A 12,716-nucleotide genomic window follows, 5' to 3' on the forward strand; every position below is an offset into this window, starting at 1 on the left:
GTCATATTAAGGTCAACTGCGATGTAATTTTGGCGTCAAATGATTGACATCAGTAAAACGTCATTAAATGGTCAACTTTTGACATCAATTTGGCGTCGGAATTAAATAGTTCGTTAGACTTAATATTTTGGTCACGTTGAGATGTAATGTTTGAGTCATTATGCTGACATTAATACAACATCATTTTTGGTCAAGCTGTGATGTCAATTTGGCGTCTAATTATTGATATCAGTTAAATATCATTTAATGGTCAACTTTTGACATCAATTAGCGTCGGAATTACGTAAATAGTTATACGTCATATTTTGGTCATGTTAAGATATAGTAAAATGCTGGTACGTCGTTAATACAACGTCCATTTTATAAGGTCATCCCGTGATGTAAATTTGGCGTCAATTTACTGACATCAGTAAAATGTCATTTGAAGGTCAACTTTTGACATCAATTTGGCGCTGATATATTGTAGTTAGTTTCGACCAAAGTATGACGTCTAATAGACGTCATATTTTGGTCAGGTGTCAACGTTGCCTTAGGTTGACCTCGATATGCACATTTATAGCCGGATACAAATAGCAGTCCAAACTCGAAGTTAATATGCAACAATTTTGGTGTAATTGGGAAATTAAATAATTTATTGTTCAGTTTCTTTTCTAAATTCTTTTAGAAAAAAAATGTTTTGGGCCTCAACACTTCTTTCAATACTTTCATTTGCTAATTATTAATTAAAAATGTAACCAATTAAATGAAATAAAACCATGACTGCAGATTCTATGTATCCTAGACTATTTATATATGAAACGTGTTGTATGCTATAGGTATGAGGGATAGCATGTAGTAGTGTAGTATCAACATTAGTAGTGTATTAGTAGTGTAGTATTAATATTTATATAAAGACAAATGCATAAATTACACTAATAACTCAGGTAAAAGTTAATGAGACATCCCAAGTAACGTTGTTTCAACGTTAATTGGCTGACGTAATTTGACATTTTTTATTAATGAGCAAATTAACGTTGAGACAACGTCCGTATGCTTTCTGGGTAACGTCTAGCCGACGTTGAACCAATGTTACATCAATGCTGGAATGACGTCCAGCCATGTCATTATTGCATTGTTAGACGTTGCTGGTGACGTCGATTGGACGTGTCTATTTGGGTGTGGAATGCCATCAATGTTTGACTTTAAAGTGACGTAATTTTTGCACCAAAGCGCGACGTCAAGTTGACATAGATTTTTGGTCAAGACCAACGTCTAACTGACGTTGAATTAACATTACATCAGTGTAGGAATGACGTCAAACAAAGTCATGCAACGTCAGTTAGACGTTGGGTTTGACCAAAAACCTATGTCAATTTGACGTCGCGCGTGGGTGTAAAAATTACGTCACTTTAACGTCAAACATTGACGTCCATCCAACGTTTGGTCTGACCTGAAAATGACGACCTATGATGGTACGAGAAAAAAACTACATAAACCATCCGCACCTATGAGTACTAAAGAATTAATCTCACATGAGTAAATGGCACAACAATCAAATTACAATCATGTAACAATCTGTTTGACTTTTGTTCAACCTTAAATTTCAACAACACAACAAGAATTGGCTTTGCTTTTGGTTTGCAGTTCCTGGACAAGCCCCCAATTTGTTACGATCCAAATTCCTATGGCCAGAGACTTCGAAAAATAGCCCCGCCCTAAAAAAATAAGGGTAACAAAAGTAGTCAAACAGACCAGTATAATATGAAACAGCAAGTATGTTCAATTAAATTTAATATAAACCATTACTTAAACAAAAATAAGGCAATACAAAAAGGCAGTTAACCAGTTGTTACATGAATTGGATATAAACGGGGGGGGGGGCGAGCAGCTATAGGCAAAATAGGGTTGAAGACCCAACAGCCTCTGAAATACCTCGACTCTCTCGGAGAGAGCTGAAGACCAGTGTTCGCCTATTCTGATGAAAATGTCCCCGTAGATTGTTGTCCTTCCAAGGTACGCGATGTGATGAAACCCGGTGTGGAAAAATGGTCGGCCCCCTCGGTGCTCTCTGCTTTCGTACCGTCGTTGCTTAACGCAACCGGTACAACAAAGTCCGACAACCGCAGCTCGGAGGAAAAGAAAACTCACACAGTACGCAAGTCACGAGTCTGTGTGTCGTAAAGTTCGACGCTCTCGGGAAGTCACAGCTCCGCCTCGTCGACGTGCAAACTCCCCGTCATTGAAGAGCCACCGCAGCCTACTGCATGGTTTCGGCAGCGACTAACTTTACTGGAGGCTTCACGGATTGATCCGTCCAGGAACGGCGAAACTAACACATGTCGAACATCACAGTTCGGCAATTAAAAACGCCGCTCCAACGTGGGCATACTCAGAGGGAATTCTCCGCCCACTCAACTCTGCTACTCTGCAGACCTCCGCCCCGAAACTGAAGAATTAAAAATGTGAGGGACGAGGATGGCCGCAATCCTGCTACTCTGCAGACCTCCGCCCCGAAACTGAAGAATTAAAAATGTGAGGGACGAGGATGGCCGCAATCCTTCCTTATAAAGCGAATCCTGAATTATCAGCATTCTCCAAACTCTGCGAATTCCAATATTCTGTTCATGTCTGCAAAACAGGTGTTTGTGTGGCGTACGAAGAAAAGTTCCAACCGATTAACGAGTTTAACACACGCGTGACTGCTCACCCCAAACTTAAAGTATGTGTGCTCGCCCCTCTAAGGAAATCTATAACATTCTACACGTATAGTATTAACTACTTAACTAAAGAAACATTACTCCATTGTTACTGTAATCCTATTACGCTTATTTACAAAACCGGATATTTACTCTGGACCATTTACTCTGGACCGTGACAATATAAAAAGGAGATTACACTGAAACATTTTAGAATCACACAATAGAAATCATTAAAACACAAGACTACACCCACAACAAAACACCGCAGCGATAAGAGGAAGGGACAACAATTGAAAATAATAAAAAAACATAGAATGGACTTAAAAACCCTCAGAAAAATAAAATAAAAAATAAAATTGGCACAGAGTGCACCCTCACAGATTCATGCCAACCCACTGGGCCCGAGGACAATGATAGCAGAGAGCCTCCCCAAACACCACCCAAAAAAGCACAAACAAGTACTCCCTCCCCAAGTTTTCAGAAAAACGTGGCGGCCCTGGCCTCTCATTAAAACGTACGGACAAAAAAACACGCACGGTGGGTTGTGACCGAGGCTTTACTATTCTTCAATTACCAAAGTCATGCGGCTGCATGCTATCCAAGATTTCCTGGCTTATAAATACTGACCCTTTTCATTCAACAGACTGTTGTTTCTGGAACCGTTTTCCCACTTCTTTATTTGTATAAAGAATTTACTTCATATTAACCCTTCGGACTAATAAGTTGTCGAACTTTGGTTCTTCTTGGTGTCTTGGATTGTTGTCCAACCGCTTCAAATGTCTATGCCTCAAAAACAAATGTAGGACCACCAGCACTATGTTCTGAAAATTAGAAAGGTGAAACTTTTATTTTACTTTAAAACCATGCATGAAAAAAGCAACAGTAATAAATACAACTGCATGTACAACATACCATCAATAAGACCGTAGCAGTCACCAGAATGATCAAGATACCTATTCCCATAGTGAGGTTTGGCATCGGCGTCGTTGGTTCATTCAAGCCAGAATTTGCACGATCTGTCACTTCTTGTGGGTTAGCTGAAACAAAACAACTATACAATTGATATTGCGGTAACTGGAATTTTTGTCTTATAAAGGGTGATATAAAAAAGTAGTCAGTACTATTTATTATAATGCATTACTTTACATTACGCCCATTCCATAAATCGTACACAAGGGCCTGCCAAAATAATCAACAACAAACCATTACGCAATAAGAAAATAATCGGAAAGCTAAAACCTGAAAATCCCAAAATAAGCACACACAAATTTGTAAAAACCTCGAAAATACCACAATCCACAAAACAGATAACAAAAGTGATCTATCAGGTCTTCCGATACGGTTAAAAAAACATACATCACAGAAACTAATTAACATTAAAGGAACGGACGAGTTGGTCTTTGGAAAGCGTTTGTAGCCGTTTGTTATGAAATGCCTTTGGTTAGACAGCTATTTTACAAGCAGAATAATGATCCATACAAGTATCACTCGAAATTGCACGGTTTTACTTTTATACGTCGCTCAGAAACACGGTCGGCCATTCTGTGGACTCATAATTTTGACTCCATAAAATGGCCGACCGTGCTATACCAACTCGACCGACCCAAGGCAAAGTGTTCCTTTAATACAGTACAATACACTGTACTTATATGCAGTGGGGGTGCAACAATAATAGCATAGTTAGTAAAAAGCTTGTAAAGAAAAGTCATCCAAACAGATTAAAAAACATTGCGGTTATCAGGGCTGCTAAGTTAACCAGTAAAAACACCCCTAGATTTTTGACTCAGGGGAATTAAAGTTGTGTCTAATGTTTGGTTTCAGGAGGGGAGCCACGGTTGTGGACTGGACAACAATGACCCAAAAGGGAACAGCTTGAAGCTGGGCCAGTATACCTGGTTGCTCAAATACATCGGGTGGGATATCAGGGGCGGTTTGTTTTTTTACCGTGGAAGAAAAGATCTCACGCCTATTCAAAAGCTCGATCCCCAAAAGATTAAGAAAAATACCGTCACCGGAATTGCATAAGCAATGACTGGACAGGGCCTGAGACAGAAACAAGCTGACATAAAGACGGTGGGCTAGAGAACACTGGTATCATGTTTTTGTAAGTAATAATTAATTCTGAATATAAACTCTAAACCGAGCAGGGCGAGCCAATGAAAAACTAATGAATTATCAACCAGGCCTATTTGGCAACCTGGAACTTCAAGTTTTGGGTAGATTCCAACCAGTGTTTTTCTGAGAGAGTTTGATTGTTGCCAACTTGACATATTATGCTATAGATTCCCTGTGTGAGCTTTGCCAAGTGACTCTTCGGGATTTCTGAACCATTTTCCTTGGCAAGTTAACTCTCAAAGGTTGCACACAGGTCATCTTTCAAAAATCGTAGATACGCCCTGTAATACCTACCAGTCACAATATCATTTTGAGTTTTGATCGTCACTTCGATGTCTTCAAGGATACTGTTGTTTGCTACACACTTGAAGGTTAAGTTGTTACTTCTAAGTGATGCCTTGAATCTCACATCGGAGTTAAACGTGCCGTATACAAAGAAACATTCTAAGAAAAGAAACACAATGGATTTAATTAAAAATACAATTAATAACTTGCTCGGTAAGAAAAAAAACATAAGGCTGCTAAAGGCTTGCTCAAAGCAACGGCAAGAGGGGGAAAACCAAAATTTGCTGACGGGCGGGAACGACCATCAGCGATAGCACGACGGCAAATGGGGAATGGCTGCAGCCGGGAACTGGGTCTAGCGAGCAAAAGTTGACGTTGTCTTGACGGAGCCTGGTAACCAGGAACGAGGTCAGCGGATTGGCTGACGACAAGGAACGGTAACTGACGGTGGGTTGCGGCGACGATGACGAGTTGGTGAATCAAAAATGGTTTTTAAGCCAAAATGTAATACTAACAATTTAGTTTACAGTTTTTGTAATTTTTGAAAATAGCCATAAGGGACAGGGGGATCTGGAAACAAACATCATTGACCGTGAACAAATCATACAACGGACACGAAATTTTGTTTGCTGCCGCTTACCGAAAAAAGAAGAAAAAGGAAATGGCAAAGGGGCAACCTCCAAATATACAGACCAGATATGGACGAAATAACTGTTATGCATAGGATGGGTTTGCCATACATGATTTGGTTTATTTTATAACGCATTGAATAGGCAGTGTCCCATCTTACCCCAGTGTACCCTACCCCCTATTCGTCATAGTGTGAGCCGGCCTTTAAGCTGTCAAATTTACTGTGAACAGATAATAAAACTTACACGAGAGACTTTACAAAACAAAATGTTTTGTTTTTTTAATTTTCTACTAAACATTGATTTATTTGTCAATCCAGCCTGCGGGTAAAAACGAATGGATGATCGTCTCTCCTTCAACTTTAAAATTTTAAAACGAAATGGCAAAAACTTGGTGTTACATTACAAGAGTCTGCCGTCAATTTCACCGAACTCTTCCTAACCTATATCCTAGGACTTAGGATGAGTTCAAATTCCGCATCAGAAAACGTTGGACTTACTGAACTCATCCTAAGTTAGGATGAGCACTCGTCCTAACTCGAGATAGGATACTAACACTTCGTAAAAATCGGCTGCTGCACTAATTTTGAACATGGGACTGGCCAGCAGCAAGAAATGTTCTGTATGGCAGGTAAAACTAACCGGTTTCGCAGGAAGCAGGTTGAACACGAGGTTTGGCCGGAATTTCCTCCCATCTGTTCAAAAGTGGAAACAAGACGAACCAACTGATGTTCACAGCCGGCTTAGCATGTTCTACACTGCATGTCAACTTGAGATCAGCTATGTCGGATGGCACTTCAACTGTGTTGGATGAATCTGTACCTTTCAATGTCAGTTGATCGTCGATATACAGAGAAACCTTGGGGCATTTTGATTTGCAGGAAACTGAAAAGACAATGTCATCTAAATTAATGTAAACATGTTTCCAATGTTGTTTTAAACTATTTATGTAATGTTCCGGCTTTTTATGCCCAATTTTGCTCACTTCTTAAAACAAAAAGAGGATATCATTGTCCAACAGCAGCAAATATATTTTTCGATCAGTATTCACCTACCGTTAATCTTGGAAATGACCTCACCTGATGGCAGACCATGTCAAATTATTAAAAGAACGATCTAAATCTATATCTATCCAGCTATACTTGTCAAAGCATATTCAGCATCTAGACAAGGGTGCGGTTGCCGACGGTGGACGGTTTGTGTGCTCAGTGGGTGCCAAAATATGTACACAAATAGAGATGTGTGAAAGTAAAAACATGACTCTATGATGCCTACTCGCATGATGGCCTCCTTGAACTGCTCCAAGGCGAGCTCGATGATGTCTTGAGGAAGCTCATCCCAGTCTTTTATGGTGCGAGGAAAGAAGCTGTATTTGTGAGTCTGATGATGTTCGTAGTCTTGTAAATTTCAGGCGATGTTGACTTCTGGTTGCTCTGTCCTTATGTTTGATGTAGTCTGAGAGAGGAATGGCTATCTGATGTTTGAGGATATTGTACATCATGACTTAGACGTGATTGTAATCGTCGGTCTTGAAGTGTTGGGAGACCGATGTCCAATCTCATGGCTCTGACGCTGCCTTCTCTGTTGTGGGAAGTTCCCAGTGATACAACATAACTAGTTTTGTTGTTCTCACTTTGAGTCACAAAATACTCAGTAGGTCTATCCCTCTATTATTTTTAAGTTGAATCAATCAGTAAAACATAGTTGTGCGTTTCACTATAAGAATGTTTTAAAATGAACGTATTCCCGAATGAAGACCAAACATTTTAATCTGCAATTTGAAGCGTAAAAAGTATTTGACTAATTGCATTTCTTTTTTTTTTAAACGTTTATAGATTTGTTACAAAAACGTTTATAGAGTGTGTAAGCTCATAATTGGAGAACTTTATCAGGGTTTTTGTTAAGGTCATGCCCACAACTTCCTGTTTTGAACGGAAGTATATGTAAAATGGATCATTAAAATTGCTGCAAAGATGTGCCAACGTGATTCTCAAATACTTTTTATTCAATGGTTTGACTTCTTCAACACACTAGAAATGTGTGGGTCTGTCAAAAAGTATAATATTTGTACGATTATACAGTTCGTACACAAATAAGTAAGTATAAGTATATGCATTTACTCACCCCTTTCTGACACTTCAACCGATCCTTTTTCGGATGCTCCATCCCACGGAACAAACGTGCAGCTATATATGCCTTCTGCCGACTTGGTAACATTGGTGATCACCAACGAGGTATTTTGAATATCATACCGCTCGGGATTAACGATTTGTTGAGTAGTATCCCCGTGGAAGTAAATTATTATACTTTCCGGGGAATGCGAGCTTCCCTCCGGTAAGAAATACCAGTAGATCGCTTCGGTGTCACTTGCTGAATAGCCTCTATCCAGCATAGCAGGACAAGGTACAACCCCTCGACTGCCTCTCTCAAATTCAAAGCGCCTCGGAGAGATGCCACTGGTGCATGCAGCTAGAATCAGTGCTATTATTACCAATATGCCAATCATGATTGATGATAACATCCTGTTCAAAAAAATAATATCAGTAAAACATACTAAAATATTGAGCTCCAAAAACAAAAACAAAATCAAAACAATTATTTTGAACGGTACGAGAAATGGAACGAGAATAAACTAAGCTACCTATCTATCTCTTGTTATAAAAAGTTGTGATATGTTGGAAACTTTGCACCGCTGTCGAATTTGCACGGTGATCACAAAGTATAATGTTCATGTGACACGTTAACAGGATAGCACTTAATAGAGCTCCAACTTTTATTAAAGAGAAATCATCAATCGGCTATCGTTGTAAACGCAACTCAAACTAACTATTACAAAATGTTGAGGGCGTTTGTCAAAGCTAAGGACAAAATGCAAACCGTATCAGTCTCCTGAGCATGTAATCAACATTTACGACAAACTAAGGACTGACTAAAAATCATCGTTGGTGGCGTATGTACGTGTACAGTTGTGACTATTGTTGTAGGGCCGGGTATAGACGATGTGTGAACTGTGTCGTCAAATGTTTCCAAAAGAGCCACAGAGTCTTAACTTCCTGCAGGCACATTGTACCATAGAGTATTGCACAAAACAACAAATGTTATGTTTTATATTATGGAGATTGCATTGTCTGATTTTTCTCAACTTTTGATATGAAGAAAGGGGGCACATCTTAAAACTGTACAGGTTGCTTTTGTAAATTTTGAATTTATGTGAAAATTATAAAATTAAATTTTTCCCATAGCCTGTGTGTAGTATGCCCCCTCCAGGAAACGCTTTAGAATGTACAAGGTCACCATGTAAACAAAGGTAGCATGGTTTATTGCAAGGCTGTGATGTGGAAATGGTTTAGTTCTGATAACACGAGACCATGACGAGACCAAGTGTGACGACCACTAAATGTGTTTTGATGCCATCGCTGATAATAAATATTATGTGACGATGTAACGCAAGAAATAATGTTCTTGAATGCTAATTCTCCACCAGAGTGAATGTTGGGCAGAGCTGATATAGGATTTTGGTGGTGGGGGAACTCTAAATTTAGAAATGATTTAAGATTGGTGACCTCATCACCTAGATTCTCGAAGTGAGATGATGTAATGGTCAATGGGGGGGGGGGGGGTATAAGTGGGTGGTCAGGAATGTTAGGGGGGGGGGGGGCTAATAGCCCCGGGCTTAAAGAGGATATGGGCCACCTGTTGAAGTGTGAACAACCATAGAGAAAGGACAATGGAACGATTTGAGAATTCTACTCTAGAGATAAAATAGTGGGAAATCATCCTTACCCAGTGGCCTGGGAAAGTGCTTTTGTTTTGTGTGTAAAGTTGGGGTTGAGACTTGTCATGATTTGTGCCACTTGTCATGGATGTTTACAAATACTGCTAGGAATTCTTCCTCACATTACATTTATCTGGGGGAATTAAATTGCCCTGTTTTTAGATTGTAAAAGTGAAATTATATAATTACCGTTAATCATCAAAAAGAGCATTGGACTTTAAGTAGTAACAGATATTCATAAAGTCAATAAACTACGCAAATTAATTTTGTGCATGTAAAATGTATCACGATAAAAGTGACAAAATGGAATTGTAAGATCATCAATCACTGTTTAAGAAGTCCAACCGAAGTTGTAAGGCAGTATACTTAAATTAATATGTAAAGGCATGGAATCGAATTAAAGTACATATATATGAATTTACAGAAGTATAGTGAAAATTACAATTACAGTTGTGAAATATGCTTTTGGGTAGCCTACTAGAGCCTTATGACTTGTATTTCCCTACCGGTCCCCAAAATCTTCAGGTCAGCACAAAAAATTAACGACTGTTTTTCTGTTTCTTTTTGCAACTGTTTTCAATTCAATAGTAGCACTGGATTTTTCGAAACGTGATAATATTTACTATTATCTCTTTTTTGTTTTGCCTTATTGAGACCCGGACTGTGTTATTTTGATATCAGACTTGTGTTGTAGTTTGCTTTTGCTTTTTTTTTTTTTTTTTTTTTTTTGGGGGGGGGGCGGTGAGACGGTAGTTAGGTGATTCATTATAATTGAACGAGACAGGATACTGCATTACCTATCTTGCATGATTTATGTTATTTATTTATTGGTATACACAAACAAATGACTACACGCATAGGGTGAAGGGGTCACTTTAAATGGTTAACAAAATACACTGCTTTATTCAGTCATACTATTGTAATCACGTGAATGGGACATCTGCTAGCGTTTGAAGGCGGGACTTATAGCGAACGCGTGTATTCATGTCTATCAGACTAACGAACAGCAGTTGTAAGTCATTGTTTATTTGCCCTTTTTTCCACGAGTTCACATTCATGCAATACTACGGCGCGGCAAGAACAGACTATTCACACGTACTAGTATTCATAAGCCCGAGCCTTAAAATTGTGATTGCGTGCTCGATTTCCAAAAAGGGGATTTCCCATCCAATTTTATACTAAGTGTCATCAAAACATAGGCCTAAATGAAGTAGATTGTTGGGAAACAAAGCTAAATGGAAATCAGATGGCAACCTTTAAGTTTTTGAAATGCACATTCGTTTCGAAATATTATAATATGAATGATAATAATAAAGAAACAAACTTACAAAGCGCAAAAACAAAAGCAGAAAGAATCCGCCTCAGGGCGCTCGGAAAGAACAGCAATAAAAGTCTGGACCAGACAAATATTTATATACAAAGCAAAGTAATACACAGACAAATAATTTCAGGAATTTAGATAATCATAAAGAAAGCTGGCAAAAAAGTTGAAATGTAAACCACCAGTTAAAAAGATGAGATTTAAATTAAAAAGTTAAATTAATGTCAATGTCAAGAATACTGATACAAAATGGACAATACTAACAGCGTTTTCATTTTACAATGTAAAAAGTACAATAACGACAATTCGAATTTTAGAATGTTAAAAAATACTGCCTCAAGCCATTGGACACTTTCGGTAAACAGTATTGTCCAAAGGCCCACACTTCGTGTATCACAACTGATATATAAAATAACAAACCTGTGACAATTTAAGCTCAGTCGGTCATCGGAGACGGGAGAAAATAACGGGAAAATCCACCCTTGTTTCCGTTATTCTCGATATCGAGAATTGATAATTGTTTTAATATTTTCACCAAAAAAAAAGCATTTCATGGAGTAATATTTCAAGAGAAGTCTTTCACCATTACCTTCTGCAAACCCTGAAATTTATTTGTAAATCTGTGAACTTTTAATTGTTGTGCTCTTCAGAATGTGGCTGTTTTGTGTGTCACGTGGTACTTTTGTTTGCCTTGAGGAGGGTTAAAAATGCTGCCAAAACATCTTCTGGAATTTGTGTTCGCAAAAATCCAAACTTTATAATTTTTTTGTTAAATATTGTTTAAGCAGAATTTGTTTTGCCAATTATATTAAATATGAACCAATCAGACCTCTTGAAATGGAAATATCGAGTAATGTAAATGTTAAAACAAAATAAATGTGCCTTATTTGTTTCATCCTCTTAAATGAGATACACCTGTGATTATAACAACCTTTAAGAATCAATCTATAAATAATTTAATGCCATGTTTTTGAATATGTCAAATTAAAAAAAGAACAGTATTGAGGAAAAAAAAGAGAGAGAAAAAAAAGAAGAAAAAAAAGGGGGAAGCACTTAAAATTTGAGACGAAATCAGAAAAACGGCTCGAATATTTCGAAAATAACGTCGGTGTCACTATAAGTAAAAACTAGAGGTTCATGTACAGTTTTTGTTTACTACAAAAACAAGGTGTTCGTGGTGAGTGAGTGAATGAATTGGTGACAACATTTTATCTCATCAGTCCAATGACTGGTTAAGGAGTTATGATTTTTTACAAATTAAACACCAACTTCCGGTTTGCATCGGATAAAAGGTCAAATAGGGGTTACTTTTTATGCAGCGCGTGATAAGTTTATTAAGACCTTTTAAATGATGGATGGGTTGTAAAAATCCAATATTTGGTTTAGAAGTTATTATTTTTTCAAATATAAAGTTTCAACTTCCGTTTTGAACCGGAAGGTACTGTCAAATGAGGCCACACTTGGTAGCGTTGGTGATGTCTTTTGAGTTCTTTCTTTTGACGTATAGATGATAAAAATCAAATCATGTGGTTTAGGATTTTTTTATTTTTCAAACATTATAATCAATTTCCAACTTTAACTGGAAGTCAAGGTCAAACAGGGTCGCATATTGTATAGCACGTGATAAGTCTATTAAGACCTTTCAGATGATGCATAGATTGATAAAATCCAATGCATGGTTCAGATGTTATGATTTTTTTCAAATATAAAATTTAAACATCCGGTTTGAACCGGAAGACAATTTTTTCAGGTCACAAATTATAGCGTTAGTAATGTTTTTCAAAGCCTTATCTGACGACGTTCAGATAATAAACAACTAATTTCTGGTTCTGAAGTAATATTTTTTCAAATAATTAACTGCATCGTCCTGTTTAACTGGAGGTCAAGGTTTAATAGTCAATGTTGTGTATCAA

The 12,716-nt window shown here is 37.8% G+C and overlaps 1 protein-coding gene and 1 long non-coding RNA gene across 2 annotated transcripts; both read right to left on the bottom strand.

Annotated features, from left to right (window-relative positions):
• Window positions 1-1,705: 1,705 nt before the first annotated feature.
• LOC117301396 lies at window positions 1,706-2,927 on the bottom strand. The gene is made up of 2 exons (XR_004520304.1): window positions 2,483-2,927; window positions 1,706-2,412 (listed from the first exon to the last, which is right to left on the bottom strand). It is a non-coding gene; the product is annotated as an uncharacterized LOC117301396 (long non-coding RNA).
• Window positions 2,928-2,963: 36 nt separating this feature from the next.
• Window positions 2,964-8,240, bottom strand: LOC117301398. The gene is made up of 5 exons (XM_033785356.1): window positions 7,832-8,240; window positions 6,350-6,592; window positions 5,088-5,237; window positions 3,591-3,715; window positions 2,964-3,499 (listed from the first exon to the last, which is right to left on the bottom strand). The coding sequence occupies exons 1-5, from the start codon at window positions 8,226-8,228 to the stop codon at window positions 3,371-3,373; spliced, it is 1,044 nt and encodes a 347-aa protein (XP_033641247.1). The 5' UTR covers window positions 8,229-8,240; the 3' UTR covers window positions 2,964-3,370.
• Between the last annotated feature and the right edge of the window lie 4,476 nt (window positions 8,241-12,716).

The sequence above is a fragment of the Asterias rubens genome, chromosome 17 (genome assembly GCF_902459465.1).
Source record: "Asterias rubens chromosome 17, eAstRub1.3, whole genome shotgun sequence".
NCBI lineage: Eukaryota > Metazoa > Echinodermata > Asteroidea > Forcipulatida > Asteriidae > Asterias > Asterias rubens.